This window comes from Lissotriton helveticus, chromosome 3_1, assembly GCF_964261635.1.
Source record: "Lissotriton helveticus chromosome 3_1, aLisHel1.1, whole genome shotgun sequence".
NCBI lineage: Eukaryota > Metazoa > Chordata > Amphibia > Caudata > Salamandridae > Lissotriton > Lissotriton helveticus.
In genome coordinates this window covers 399,588,936-399,605,322 of record NC_136061.1, presented here as the reverse complement: position 1 = coordinate 399,605,322, position 16,387 = coordinate 399,588,936, and the positions used below count along the sequence as shown (strand labels likewise).

The 16,387-nt window shown below is 47.1% G+C and overlaps 1 protein-coding gene across 1 annotated transcript in view; it reads right to left on the bottom strand.

Moving 5' to 3' along the window:
- SCARF1 (scavenger receptor class F member 1) overlaps nucleotides 1-16,387 on the bottom strand; it is a 232,104-nt gene that overhangs the window by 121,926 nt on the left and 93,791 nt on the right. Inside the window, exons 6-7 of the mRNA XM_078680166.1 lie at nucleotides 7,160-7,288; nucleotides 6,939-7,042 (exon numbers count right to left, since the gene is read on the bottom strand). Coding sequence (XP_078536292.1) covers nucleotides 6,939-7,042; nucleotides 7,160-7,288 — 233 coding nt within the window. The remainder of the gene's footprint in view (nucleotides 1-6,938; nucleotides 7,043-7,159; nucleotides 7,289-16,387) is intronic.

The following is a 16,387-nucleotide window of genomic DNA, read 5'->3' as shown; positions in this document are numbered from 1 at the left end:
GAAGTGTTTCCATGTCAAGAGGGATGACCTCTGAGGTGTGCTTTTTGTGTTATGGGACACAGCGCATGGCAGTCTGGTGGATGATCAAGTGTGAGAGACATATGCGCAGTTTTATAGTTTTCAGTCTGCTGGTATCTTTTAGCAGCTCTGTAGGTCTCTTGATGGTATTTCCCATGATTACAGTCTGCTTAGCTGGTTACTGCACTGGGTTGTCCAGTCTGAGGTTTTGTGTATAGTTGTGGTCCTGAGCTGGCAACGTTGGAGTGAGAGAGAGTAGTGGAGAGCTCTGTTGGGATGGATATTGTTTTTATCATCCTATATCTGAGTGGCATCGTGAGATGTAAAGAAGTAGTCAAAGTGTATAGATATTTGGGAGCTGCAGTGGTGGACTATATTAAAGTCCTCAAAATTGTCCAGCAATGTGCGATAAATCTCGTCAGTTATTCCAGGTCTGTTCATTTGTTGATATCAGTATTTTTTCCTGCACAGTTATGGTGATGGGCAACCCTCGTAGCAGATATGTCTTATGTGAATGTAAGAGGTATAAGTTACCGCTTACTGCTGATTGCTGCGTATTATGGTCTTAGGTTTATTGTGGGTCATAACTGCTATATATGCAAGTCCATAACTATATAATGTCATGGCAAAGTATAGATCAGCCCTTCATAGCTCACCTGCATATTATTGAAGAAGTTTGCTGGCAGGTTTGTTTTGAATCTGTGGGTTGGAAGCTGAGGATTTCTCTAGAGGCTGCAACAGTTTTCTGGGCTCTGTTGCCGTAATGTGTGGTGGGGCAGTTATTTAGGAAACTGCCATGTTTTCAACTGAGTTCCAGAGCTTGGCGGCTTATATATGAATAGAGCACAGAGAAATAATTTTAAAAAAAAGTAAATAGGGCCTATCCATTATATGAGCCACAAGTGGCTAAACAGAACTTACTCACTCTTCAGTATTTCACTTAAATTATTGGCTCTAGCTTGATGGCACAGCTGTCTATTGTGAGCAAGTGTCACATGTACGTAGATTTCATTTTGCGAGTTCTTATTAGCACATTTTTGCGATTTGCTATTAGGAAATCACTAACACCTATGTACTAATGTGTCTTTGAAACATTTAGTGATTCCTAATGGGATCGCAATTGACCTACCTCATTAAAATTAATGAGGTAGGTCGCAATCTGCGACGCATTGGGAATCGCTAAAAACACAGGACAGTGGTCTACTGTATATATCAGACCACCATGTCTGTGTTTGCTTTTATATAAAGCGACATTTATTAAATGCAGTCTGTTTTCCTTAAAGTAAAATAGGATGCATTTCAAAAAGAAAAATTAAACGCTTCAGTTTCATTTTTTAAGAGTAGGAGAGGTCTGTGGGACCACTACCTGCCCTTAAAAATGTTTTTGCATGCATTCACAAATGGGAAGGAGTCCCCTGGCGACCCCCTTCCCATTTATGAATGGGTCAACACCAACTTGAAATTGGCGGTAAAATGCGAATGTTTTGTGACCGCATGCCGGTCAGAAAATATTACATACCTTTGTAATTCCCTAATAGGAAGGGATGCCCTTAACACGCCTCTTCCTAATACCGACTCGCTAACCCATTTTGCTATTCGGTAATAGGTTAAATTCCTTATTATCTCGATGCATTGTGTACATAAAGCAATTGTTTTTTTGTCTACTGGAGCAGGTTGTTTTAATGTATTAGAAAGGACTCATGCATGCCTCCAATTGGATTCACACCATTGATCAATGATTGGTGCAAAGTGTTTTTATACTGATTGTTAATTTAGTAATTCGGTCAGAAACCTCTATTTTGATGAACACCATGCTATATAAATATCATCATAGTTCAAAGTGATCCATTTGTAGTTGGTCAACCCCAGTTTTGCTGTTTTTTGGAACTCACCTGCTGGTAATTTTGAACTCTAACACTCAGACAAAGCTATCCTGTGACCAGTGTATGTGCTCTAACCTCTAAAGCCTGTCAAGATTGGCTTCAAGCCTGATTGACACATTTTACTCTCCTATAAACCCATAATAGATGGTGCAGAAATACACCCCTGGCATGGAAGTTTAACTATCACTTGTGTTCTGCAGCACCTATTGTGCCATCCACTACAGTGGCAGTGAAAACATAGCTTCATGCCTACCCTCTGTGTCCTGACAACAGCAGCTTGAACCTTGCTGCGTGTACCTGTTAAACCACCCTTTTGACAGGTAGGAACACATGAATATAAATATTAAATATGTTGCCCCCTAAGCATACCTTGCTGCCCACAACGTAGGGCGCATAATATTTAAGAGTGGAACATGGTTAACATCTGAAATGGCATGTTCCCCTAGTGACTAGGCCCAAAACTACACTGTCACCAGTCAGGCTAAAAGCTGGCACATAGGAAAAATAAAGGTATACATTATACACTTCGATCTATAACTTTTGTCCTTTGACAGCTGTAGGATAAAAATCTAATGTAATGGTAATTTCGGATTTTCATTAAGTGGGAAATGTAACTTTTAGAAAGTTTCCTTTACTTTGTCTGAAGCTGCTGGGGGCAGCTCTCCAGCAGCTGCCCAGCCTGTCCTTGGGCGGAATTAGGCATGAAAGATGTGTGAAAACTGCTCCCAGAGCAGGGACAATGAATGGCCTTTGAGTTGGGACATATGTTATGCCTCAAGATACATCGTAAGCATTAACTGATTGCAGTGACAATGATACCCTCTCGTGGTCACATGGAGTTCTCTAATGGTCTTCGGAGGAGAAAGATCTGAATTGAAAGAATTGCAGTTATCACCAGTGTACTTAGCATAAGTGTTCCACTGGCATATATTTTGGGTACTTGTGCTAGAATTTTCCACGTACTGGAATAAACTCAGGAGTTTTATTTGAGATCTACAAGACACGGGTGATCTTGTGTTCTTTCAAGTGACACATTTCGCAAATAACAATGCCTACTAGATGTAGAGGAGTGTACCTATGGCTCCCACTAGAGACACACAGGGAGACTCACCGGTTAGGTTAAAGCCAGTATAGCTGGAGCAGCTGTGCTGTCAGAGGGCTCAGGGAATTGTCCTGTAGCTGGGCTCTGAAGGGACAATTGGTCCATCACAAAGCTCCGCGACTTTGCCAGAAGCGAAGTTTAATTTTATTTGCGCCACTGTAGATGGATGCCAACCAAGAGGGGTGGGACTGTGGGCCTGATTCAGAATTTAGCCGAGGAGAACACTCCATCACAAAAGGGAAGGATATCCCGTTCGCCCTTTTAAGATTCCATTATATCCTACGGAGATCGTAATACTGTGGACAGGATATCCGTTGCGTTTGTGACGTAGTATTCCATCTGCCCGGATCTAAATAAGGCCATTGGTCCTTACTAGCAGAAGGAAAATGCTACAATTATGTCCTTAATCAGGGGGGACTTCTGGCAGGCAAGGAATACTTAGCGTGTAGCTGTCAGGTAGCGCCCACCTGCTCACAGTTGTGAACTGCAACTGAAACAATTTCCCACTATTGTGCAGGACGCCATTTTATCATCTGGCAAAATGTAAAAAATGCTTACATGAATTGCTTCACTTCACAACTTTGCACACGCCTAGCTTTAAAGGAGTGAAGGCGCAGAGCACATCCTCTCACAATCACTCTCACTAATAGATTATGATGTGTAGGCACAGCCGTCAGAGTCCCCACTCGGGCTGCACACCGGCACTTGTTGTCTTGAATCATGAGTTTACTTCGAGCCCTGAGGGCTGTGACTAGGTGTCCCAGAGGCTACGCCTTGAACAAGGATGGATCTCCCCCAGAAGCTTGTGGGTTCTGTTTGGAGAATTAAGAGGTGATTGCTGGCAGCCAACCTCTGGCCCGGCTCCAGAAGGAAGGGCTTGAAGACTCCAAGGGTTCTGGAGCGTTCAAGCAAAACATTATGGACAACACCCACAGTTTGAAACTGAGATTTTTCTTTCATCTGTAGTCATTGTTGGATCTTAAGATTGAGCATCATATGGCAAGACTGTTTTCTGGTTTGAAGCTCCTGAAAGCTTAGAGAGTGTCTTGTTTGGAATCCGATGTCGCTGGCATTGCAGTAACCCAAGACGACCTCGGCCCACAAGGATCAGCATTATTTTGTAGAAACAGCTGTTGCATTGGTAGGATCCCTATGGAGTGTTAGTTTGAGGGGTAAGGCAGAGTTTACAATTAAACAGATCTTGTAGGTTTCAGAAGTTCTGCAAAGTGTTGGCCAATAAGCTGAGGTAGTCCAAAATAAGACGTAGTATCCGACTGGGTCCACACCCAGTGGTGGATATGTTTTATGGAAATGACCCCTGGGTGCAGGTTCAGAGAGTGCTTCCTGCTGGTTTAGGTGAAGCTGGGTTGCATCTACAAACATGCATTAGATGACGCTGCAGCAGTCAATAAAGCGGCATAGTAGAGTTCACTAGCTGAACGTGAGAGATGGCCTTTACTGTAGCATACCAGGGATTGTGAGGGTTTTGAACATGAAATAGTCCAATTAAATCTAAGCTGTGTGACTTTCCTACAATATACAATGGAGCCTCTACAATTCCCATGGACTTTGCTAACCCATCGAGCTTGATTTCAAACGATGCATTGAAGTCCAGTAGTTAGCGTGCATGCAGATGCAGGCTCATCATCTTGCAACGTTAGGATTTCTTCTTTTACATTCAGTAACATTGTTTCAGCAGTTCAAGGTCATGTCATTCTGCCACCAGGTGGCAGTCCTGGAAGTCCATATGCCTTCATCATGAGCAGTAGTTTAGAACCTCTGATACTTTCCTCTATTCATCCACATGCACTCCTGATTATATTTGAATTCAGACCCATTCCTAATGTCATTCCAGGGTTTGGTTTCCATCTGGTGGTGCAATCTGGTACTTGTATGCTCTTCCGTGAATATGATAAACTGAGCCCTGTGTTATCAGCTCAAGCATATCTCCATGTCTTTTTCATGCTGTCTTAACATGACGTGAAACCAGACCCATTTCAAACATGATTTAGTTCTGTTCTCTTACGGATACATGGAGCCTGTATGGACTCTTTCACGCTGAGAGCTGGAGGAAGGACTTTTAACTTCTGTCACCTCCTCTCTGCTGCAACTAGCTCAGTCCTGTTCGTTGCTGCACTCCTTCCCACCCTGTGTGGGTGAGAGCACCAAGTAGGCATTTAAGAATATTTTCTTCTGCAAGGTATGTTTTGGCAAATGTCACTGCATGCAGCTCCTGCTTGGTACCCCCGTTTGTAATGTGAACCTCTCCTTGAGAACCTGAAACATCCCAAATCCTAGTATTGTTTTTGCAGTGTCCATCTCTGCTCTGTTACCTGTGTCTGCAATGGCAGCATTCTGTTGTGTCTGTGAGCTCCCTTGTCTCCAAGTCTCACTTTCAAATATCTCAAGTATCCCAGGTCCACGCATGAGTAGCTCACCCAGGTCAGGTTTCTTGATTTGCATTCTGAAACATGTAGTGTTGGTTTAATAATGAGGTGAACAGAGTTATAAGTCCCAGAATGCAAAGCAAATACCTGGACTGGATGAGGTAGTCCGCCATGGACCTGGGAAACTTTGCGAGTTGTGAACTTTGTTGCTTCTTTATTTGCTGCGGTTGGGTCGTGCATCATTCTGTTTTTTTCTGTTAACTTCTTTGACTTACAGTCTCATTTTTTAGTTACCTACTTTTCTGCCTGCAGTTTCTGTCCTGTAGCTTGCATTTCTTTTTTGTCCCTGCTGCACTTCAGTTGAGATGGCAGTGGCCTCTTGTCTTCCTTGAAACTAGGTCTCTTTTGTCTGTAACGTTGCTGTCATCCCTGTGCAAGAACCTGTGTCCAGAAGGGTATTTGTTGTGCCAGTGCCTGTTGGATACATTCTCAGGTGCCTATGTGCCTATGGATGTTTACCTGTGCCAACAGAACAGTAGTAGTGCCAGCTGGGCATAGCCTGCTCTTGATCTCCAAGCTCCTTTTCATGAGTTCTACAGCTCTGTTCATGGTTTCTTTTCCTGACTTTCTCTGTGAGTCCTTGCCATCTCTTGTGTACCAGGGGCTAGTGGGACCTGCACAGCCAGAGAGGCTTTGGTGACCTGAATGTCACCAAAAGAGGGACTGTCAGTTCTCAAAAACACATGGTGTGAATTTGTTTATCTCTAGTTCTGCCACAATGTCAATAAATGACATATTTAACCCACATTTGAGCGAGGAACGCCACAACCTTCCTCAGAACCTAGAAAACAAAGGAGCCGTTGTTGCTCACAGAAAAACCCTTCAATTCCCAAGTGCTGTGTTTGCGGCCGCAGGGCTAACAGCTCTCTCCAGCGGAATGTCCATGTTGGAGCAGACGGACATGTACTCGAAACAGTATGAAGAATATAAAAGTGCTGAAAAGTGCAGGAAGGACACTTATGCGCTGAAATGAACAGAGGCCAAACACAGAGATATCTCCAATTTACGCCAATGCCAGCATGTGTACACCCGTCCCTTACCACGGCCCTGGCTGCGTTTGGGGTGGATCTATAAATGGGGCAGAAAAGGGAAAGTACAATACTCGTTCTACTACTATCTCCATCATGACACTTTTTAGACTCTTTCCTCCTCTATCCCTCCTGGCTCACTCCAATCCTCACTCTAAAACCCCTTCTAAATCCTTCCCTCATGTACCCCTCCTTTGACTCATCCCAAACGTCATTAACTAGTATAATCTCCCAAATAACACTTTCTTCCCTCTTCTATCCCTCCATTATCCTGTTCAATCCAACTAACAGACTCACATGACAGCCGCTCAGATTAACTCATATTTCCCTAGACTAATCCACCACTAATCCTTTGGGTTCCAGAGTAGCGTGCTACTCACTGAAAAGCGATTCAACGCCTTGTCATGAGTATTAAGCACTATATAAATACAATTACAACACAATACAATACAACACTTACCCCATTCACACTTTCCAGAGTGTGGCGAGCATGGAGCTCCATGACACTCACAGCTACTGGAGCAATTCACCCCAAAGAGTCCATGGGGACAGGTTTCGTTGCAGCTGTGGAAACAAAAAGCAGAAAGGAGCCTGTTCGTTTATCTAGTAACCACGTCCTGGCCTTCAGAGCCATACCGTACTCCACAGAGCTCTGCTCTAGAACTGAGAACCATATATTACCTCACTCCCCAGAATCCAGGCTCACAGACGCACTCTCCACTCACTGGACTGCAGCTTCCGTTCCCGCAGTTTGGGCAGGAGAACAGGCACCGATCCCCAAATCTCCCAGACGGGCAGGGAGAGTCACACCTGTACAGGAGAAATAGGAAAGCTGGTGAACCAATGAACCATCTCAAGAAGAAAGGCGGGAAGTGGACTGGCTCAGAGAATGTGCAAGAGATGTGTTTTGTTAGGATCCCAAAGTGGTGAGGGGGTATGATGATGATTACAGATGGCTCGGGGGAGGAGAGAGGTGTGATGTTCGAGTGGATAGATGTACTTATCATGACGACATGGATATGGCATTTCTTGAAGAGGGCAAACAGGGAAAGGGTTTTAGTGATCCAGACTTCCGACACGTGACAACATGATCTTGGAATCCAGAAGGTATGATTGGGTGAAGGTGTCGAGAGAGAGACCCTTTTGGGGGAAGGTGGAGGAGGAGCTGAGATGAAGATGACAGCATGATGAAAACAAATTGATCTTAGTAATGAAACAACCATCCAGGTCTTAGGATGTTCCCACATCTGCTGGGCATGGAGTTGCAGCATTGCTGAGAGGGGATGATTTTATTAGCATTTGCTGCTTGATTCCTAAATTCTAAGATGCTTCAGAAAAGTTCTTGGATGGTCATTTGGAGCATTAAATACTGTTGGTAGCACTGTCGGCCAGTGAGTTTTTCTCCATTCCTCTATATGTGCTCAACGGTCCTTATTGTGGCTTGGGTAGCAAGAGCTTTCTTGAACCACCTGGCAGATCTTGATATAGTGACAAGACAATGGTCTGTGAATGGATTAAAGAATTATAGGTATCGGAAAGCATATGATTGATGATTGGGATGGGGCTGTAAAGTAGCTGATTTAGTCTAGTGCTAAAAATGTAGGTTGAAGGATCTTTGCCAAGGAAGGAATAAGATACCTTCCTCCAGGCATGAATGTGTGTCTGGAGTTATTGGGGAAATTATATTTCCCATTGATTTATGTCAAAGTTATGATGATTAATGGAATTGCATGGTGTTTACTCCATAGATCTAGGTATAGTTCCCTGGGCGATGAAGATGGCATCAATGCTGTATCCTGCAAACAAGGGTTAGGGCGTTCGAAAAGGAAAGGTCAGGCTAGTCAAACCATGGGTTGAAATCGAAGGTTATCTTGCGTTGTTTAAGACGATGGAGGTAATGGGGATTCAGAATGTTGCTACAAGAGGGGTGCTATGTGCATAATACTGCATAGGAGCAGACACAACCTGCCAATACATACTCGGACAGTGGTGCAAATGTGGTCAGCAGCCCTGGGACTCCTGGGATGGGCAGGGACCTTGATGGAGCAAACCCCTCGTGGGACTGTGATTTGCTGTTGGAAGTGGGTGGCCTGGAGGGCTTCTCATTTTGGGAGATGCTGGGTATTGACCAATTACGGGATGTTTGGAAACAAACGGTTACCTAGCCCTTTCAGACACTACAGGTGGAGTTTCAGCTTGCTAACCCGCAACATTACTGTTATCTACAGGTAGTGCACGCCCTGACTGTACATCTGTCAGGGGGTCTCAGGTGGAAGAGACATCCCCCTTGAAGACAAGTTACTGCTCGATCCTATGACAGATAAGGCTATCTCCCTAACATATAGCAAGCACTGGCGTTGCCAATAGGTTTCGCATTTGGAAAGTTGGAGCTATTGGTTTTGTAAATGACATTTTATATTTATATATAGTTATTGGCATTGTCAATAACAATATATAAATATAAAATGTCATTTACAAAACCAATAGCTCCAACTTTCCAAATGCGAAACGTATTGGCGACGCTATTTGGTTAAGCCGGATGGGGGCGGGGGTTTCTGTGTTTTTTTTTAATGAATGCTGTTTGCGGAAAAGAAGTCTGCTCTACACGAACACTTTAACTCCAAACCGCAAAACCGAACATCGGCATCCGTGTGCGTTCGAAGAATCCTGCTCTGGGTATGGGGGTGTGCTTTCAGTTTATGAGCCAAGTAGGTACATTCACGCAGTATTAGAGTTCTGCAGTTTGTAGAGGGTGAAAGCTGTTCCTCTAACTGCATCCCGAAGGACGTGAGAATATCGTATGGCACAGACCCCATTAAACAAAGGGTATTTTGGGTTGCGGGAATGCGAGCGAGGGGAGAAGTGTGGGGATAGAAGCAGGCATGGTGAAAGGAGATGCGTGGAGGGAAGCCGGATGGGGGCGGGAGAGCCTGGTGGGGGGGCGGGAATGCGAGAGGGGAGGAGAAGTGTGGCAGGCAGATGCGCGGAGGGAAGCCGGATGGGGGCGGGGGTTTCTGTGTTTTTTTTTAATGAATGCTGTTTGCGGAAAAGAAGTCTGCTCTACACGAACACTTTAACTCCAAACCGCAAAACCGAACATCGGTATCCGTGTGCGTTTGAAGAATCCTGCTCTGGGTATGGGGGTGTGCTTTCAGTTTATGAGCCAAGTAGGTACATTCACGCAGTATTAGGGTTCTGCAGTTTGTAGAGGGTGAAAGCTGTTCCTCTAACTGCATCCCGAAGGACGTGAGAATATCGTATGGCAAAGACCCCATTAAACAAAGGGTATTTTGGGTTGCGGGAATGCGAGCGAGGGGAGAAGTGTGGGGATAGAAGCAGGCATGGTGAAAGGAGATGCGTGGAGGGAAGCCGGATGGGGGCGGGAGAGCCTGGTGGGGGGGCGGGAATGCGAGAGGGGAGGAGAAGTGTGGCAGGCAGATGCGCGGAGGGAAGCCGGATGGGGGCGGGGGTTTCTGTGTTTTTTTAATGAATGCTGTTTGCGGATTAGGGAGATGCGCGTGCTTGTGTGGTCACGTGACCCGCTTTAGTGGTCACGTGGTCACATGCACTGTGAAGAAACCGCAGTGGTTTCACTAGTCGATTGAGCCCTTGAATTTTCGCCTATTACATTCGCAAGCGAATGATAATAGGCGAAACCTAAAAACATTATAAACTACACAATGGGCATACTGGGCTTCTTCAGGGACCACTGGGGGGCATATTTTGGAGAAATGGATGACAAAGAACGGAGTGAGGCGTTGCAGGGTCCAAGAGTTATAGCAATAAGGGAAGGGCTTTGTCTGGTCCAGCTCCGAATCCTACATAGATCATATTATTCAACAACACAGCGACAAGATAAGATAGGTGCCCATGGAATACTGCATAAGAAACTGTGGTCAAGAGGGTGCACTTATACATATATTATGGGACTGTCCACTTATCCAATCCTTTTGGGAGAGTGTAACAAGATTAATGTCCAGATTAGCGGCTACATAGATTCTGATGGACGCCAAATGGCTTCTTCTGAATGTACATGGGGAGTGGGCTTGGCCTAAATATACAAAACTTTGGCTAGAGATCGGGAATGGAGAGCATCAGCACCTCCTAGGATTCATGACGGGGAGAGAGACATGGACTGGTGTCCGCTGGCTGAAAAAGTGGTGTACCAGGGCAGGGGATGTGTCCAAAAATAAGAGAAGGTTTGGGGAAGTTGATGCTCTTTCCGTGAAGATGGGGCGGAACTGGACAAAAGTTGTGCTGGGTGGGGGGTAGAAGAGATTGGCGACGGTGGAACCCGGGGATAGAGTTGCCTCACCTATATACATGTTTGGGGATACCTCAATACCTCAATGCTATGATATGATGTATCTTTTTATGCTGATGCACCCTGAACCGTATGTATGGTATAATACCTGCACTACTGATAAAAAAGATTTTAAAGAAAAACACTGCATAGGAGCCGAATGCGGAGCTGGCATGTGACAGCACTTGATGTAGGCAAATTCACATTTAGTACCATTAGAAACCAGGGACAGGCTAAGCTGGAAAGAAGTCCTAGTGCACTTTGGCTTCCCCTCCCGCTCTCTTGCTGCAACAGGTCCAGAGGATGATCTTGTGCTGGGTGGTGCTGCTTCATGGAGGAGTGACGGGCTATCATTGGCCAGCCAGGTTCCTGTGATTAAGAGCCAGTTTTGTGATACTCATTCTGTTCAATAAATATGGTCAGCGGTGTGTTCTAATGATAAAGGTTGAGTCGGAATGAGGTCGAGGAGAGAGAAACAGCTGAGTAAGTTGTGAGGAGGGAAGAGAGAGGATGATTTTAAGGGTTATTCAGACTCCTAGCTACCATAGTGTTTTTCATAGCACGGTGAATTGCAGGTGTTATTACACAATTCAATGGTGCACAATGTATTAATATAGGAAGGATGGGGCGTGGCTTGGCTACGGAGCGGAATGGCTGCCTGAAACCGCAGCTCCGCTGATCGAGCCCATAAATCCGAAATTTATCAGCAACTCTGGTGCGAGGACTCGGGCCCCTTGATCCCCGGAGCGGATGCATACCGCAAGACCGGTTGGGCGAACCCCACGGCTTGAACCGAGTCGGGGCGGGTGATAATCACTGGCGGGCAGCAGACGGCGACGGAGGCCCAGTGCAGGCGCGGACGCCGGGAGCTGGCGTAAGACTGCTGCCCAGGACGAGCGCCACTGAAAAGCAGAGGACCGCCGTACGAGTGGCTTCCGCGGTCACAGACGGACCATCCTGAATTTACTGCAGAGGATACAGACTGCTGGAAGTGCAGACGGACCAGCGTATGCCGGAGCGCAATAACGAGAACGGCACTGTAGACCGCCATACGCGGCACTGTGACCTGAGGAGCTGGACGCGCCATACCCGATAGGCGGTAGGAGCTCGCACCGCGAAACTTGGCGCTGGCTGTCTGGGGACCAGTGCGGGATTCACGCAGCTGGGAGGGCTTTGTTGTATGGCCATACACCGCCAAGACACCTGAATAACCGCTGTTGGGTCAAGGCAGAACCGGGTACTGGAAGGAAGGGGACTGGACGGCCATCTTGGCGGTGGCGGTTCACAAATCGGAGATGAACACACTGCAGGTTCCCCAAAGCAGAATGCCACAATAAGACTATCGCCTACACACTAGGGCAACAACTGCGACATAACTTGGCACAGAGTGGAAAATGAGCAGGCAGCGGCGGAGATTATCGAGGTGTGGATCACACACGCACGCAGCCCAGGCAAAGGCGCGAACCTCCATTTTGACCCTGCAACTTGGAAAAGGTAACGCAATACCGAGACGCTATATATGAGATTAGATGCACTAGCGCTTGGCTTCACAAAGTACATCGAGAAACACAGCGTGCTGCGGCGCCAGGCCCGGATTGGGACAGAGAGTCAGGCCTGGGGTCTACAAGTGACCGCGGGCGCTGCGGAGGAGGTGCGATACTGCAAGGGCACAGAGGTAGCTGGGCGGGCTAACTGCTTGATGCTCCAGACGACACGACTGAACTCCAGAGGCACCGTGTGTGGAGAATATTGCGCCGGCACAGAGCCCTGGCGCTACGCAGGGGAGACATAGTCCCATTGGTCTGGAGATTGCATTGGTGACCGACAATGGGCAAACCAGACACGAGACAGCCGCGGCTCACTTTCGACAAGTCCAAACAGAAAACGACGGGCCAAGAGCAGCAAGAGGATGCGATGTCCAAAGAGGATCAAGGTGGCTCTCAAGCTGTGGACATAAAATCTATGTTCCAGGAATTAAAAACGAGTTTACAGGGCATAGATCAAAAGATGGATGATCTAGCCGCCCGTATGGACAGCATCACGAGAAGAATGGACAAACAGGAGGGCAGAGTCGGGGTGCTGGAAACGCGAGTGACTGAGACGGAGGAGAGTCAAACTGCGCTGGACAAGAAAGTACGTGGTATGGACAGAGTTCTGGCGCTGATCCAACAAAAGATCGAAGATTTAGAGGCGCGCTCGAGGCGCAACAACGTCCGCGTCACGGGCGTGGCGGAATCGACAGATATCACCAGCATGGAACTGTTTGTCGAGGAAATGATGAAGGAACTGTTCGGATCGGGTCTATCTCAGATGTTCCTGGTGGAACGGGCGCACAGAACATTGGGGCCCAAACCCAAGCCGGGTGCTCCACCTAGGCCCATCATAGCGCGAGTCCTGAATTACAGGGATCGAGATTCAATACTGCGCATGGCGAGAGACAAGAAAGATTTGCAGTACAAAGGCAACCATATCGCGATATACCCGGACTTCACCATACTGGTCCAAGCTGCCCGGAGGGAATTTATTCCGGCGAAGAAGATTTTTCAGCAAATAGGAACAAAGTACTCACTAATCTATCCTGCGAACCTTCGAGTACAAGGCCCGGGCAGGCCCTCTTTCTTTGTCGACGCAAAAGCAGCTCTGCAATATGCGAAGCAACTGGCGAGAGACCAAAAGAATCAGGCGCAATCGGCTGAACCGGAATTGCAAGAACGGCTGAGTGACGTCGAGTGATGGCCGAGGAATGGCTTGGACATTGCATTGTGACTGAACTGCAGAGGCCATGCCAGAGACAGAAGGTCAGACTATTATGCTGGAGGCTTGCCAGGGGCTCCGAAGAGACTATATAGAGGTATGCATGCGGGGGAGTGGGGGGTCCTAGAGTGTTCGCATTCAGGCCAGCGCTCGATCACCCTGGCAAGAGTACAGGGTTACTAGTAGTCCAACCTTCGCACCCCAGGGGATGATTCCCAATAACTGTTTACCACGGGTGTTTGGTGATAATGATTTGTTGAGTGGGGGGGTTAACAGGGGGGGATTTGCACAGCCTGATTGGGGGGGTTGGAGCGTGTGGGGACTGGGATGACACGAGTTTGGGTTGTTCGAATGTTATATGTTTGTTTCACAGCGATATGTACACTGAAGCGAGTAGGAGCGCCGTGCTTGACACTTGGGACATAACGCTGCACGGTCGGCGACACCATCACGCCATGTATCACGATTGGTCGGGTATACTGACATCTGTAGAACAGTTATGTTGGGCCACACCACATACATGGGGCTGGACATATACTAAGACATATGTAGATGACACACTGGGGGAAACATATCACTCACAACTGACGCCGTGAAGCACATAAAATGTCTCACCTGGAATGTGAGAGGTTTGAATGATAGACGTAAGGCTAGATTGGTACAAGCACTCCTTCAGCGGAAGGAGATAGATATATGTTTCCTACAAGAAACCCACCTTACTGCTACAGCCACACACATACTCAGACATAATAGATGGGGTGAGATTGTTCATGCAACGTACTCTAATTACTCACGCGGGGTGGCGATATTGATAAAACGGGGCTTACAGTGGAAAACGTATGAGACAGTTAGTGATGATGGCGGCAGGTACATACTAATGGTGGGGTCGTTGTGTGGTATGAAAATGGTGTTGGTCAATGTCTATGGCCCGAATGACGACAATCCTGATTTTTTCAGTGATCTATGGCATAAGATTCAAGCGCTTGGCCCGGCCGCGATCATGTGGGGAGGGGATTATAATGTTGTACTATCAGGCACATTGGACAGACAGGGAGCAGCTAGAGAACATCACCCGAGGGCCGCTGAAGTGCTGGGCAATATCATTACGGATGCACAGTTAGTTGACTCATGGCGGGTGTTACATCCGGGACTTAGGGAGGGTACATGCGTAACATCACATAGGGCTGCCTGGTCTAGGTTGGATTATTGGTTACTGTCTAGAGATATCCATGTTTTAGCGACTGAGGTAAAACACTTGCCGCGGTCGCTGTCTGACCATGCCGCGGTCTGCCTGACACTGACTACGCCACCACAATATGTCCAACCGTTTAGCTGGAGATTCCCCTCCCGGGCATTGCGGGACCAGGTTTTCAAAACAGGAACTGAGAGACAAACTAGAGGAGTATTTTGAGCTCAATGAGGGTACAGTAGACTCCCCGGGCACCCTATGGGAGGCCTGCAAGGTGGTGACGAGGGGCTACTGTATGTCGCTGAAAGCGGGGGTACTAAGGTCAATAAGGGACACCTTAAGCAAACTAGAGGCTGAACTAGCTGAGATTGCATCAGCATTGCAAGAATCACCGACTGATAGGGTGCGTGCAGACTTTAGAATGAAACTTAATCAATATCAAGAGGAGCGGACAGGGAAGTAGCATATCTGGCTAAGGACTGCCAAGCTAGGAGGTATGGAGAAGGCGATCGAGCTGGGCGCACACTGGCGAACATGCTGAGACCGCCAAGAGGAACGGACTATGTATTGGAACTGAGAAACGCAGAAGGCGACACAGTTAGAGAGCCACAAGCCATACTTGAGTCCATGACTAATTACTACCGGACACTGTACACCTCCAGGGTGACACCGTCTGATCAGGTCCTAACAGACTATTTGGACACTATAGCCTTAGCGTGGTTTAATGATGGGGCCAGACAGTATATGGACTTACCTTTCACGCAAGAGGATTTCAGAGCGATAATATCTGCCCTACCACCCGGTAAAGCGCCAGGCCCTGATGGCCTGACGGCAGATTTCTATAAGGAATACGCAGATATACTGGTCCCCAAGCTCCACCGGATCTTTGAGGAAGCGTTGGAAGTGGGCATACTCCCACAATCGATGCGCGAAGCACTGATAATCACGCTACTCAAGCCCGATAAGGATCCCATTGATCCGGACTCTTATCGCCCACTTTCATTAATAAATTTAGATGCCAAAATCTATGCAAAGCTACTGGCAGATCGACTTTAGTATATGCTGCCGCAAATTGCGCTCTCTGATCAGTCAGGTTTCGTGTTGGAGAGGACTTTAGTATATGCTGCCGCAAATTGCGCTCTCTGATCAGTCAGGTTTCGTGTTGGAGAGATCCACTTCGCATAATATGAGAGTGCTGTTTGGGCTCTTGCATTACCTAGACCCTAAGGTGCAGGCTGCAGCCGCCCTACTAGATGCGACAAAGGCATTTGATTCTCTTGAATGGAAATTTTTGCTTCGACTCTTTACCCATATGGGCTTCAGCCCGTTGTTTGCTAAGAGAATTGGCATACTATATAATGACCCGTCCGCCAGAGTACGGGTGAATGGGCAGGTATTCGCTCCTATTGCTATCACCAGGGGGACTAGGCAGGGCTGCCCACTGTCACCGTTATTGTTTGCTATTGCGACTGAACCACTTGCAGCACGCATGAGGCAACACCATACCCAGCGAAGCGTTGGTTTCACGTCACGAGGCCTACTTATATCAATGTATGCGGACGATGTTACCATATACATGATGAAGCCGGCAGAGAACTTTGACCCACTGATGAGGGAGGTAGTGAGATACAGTGGGCTCACTGGCATAAATATAAACTGGTCG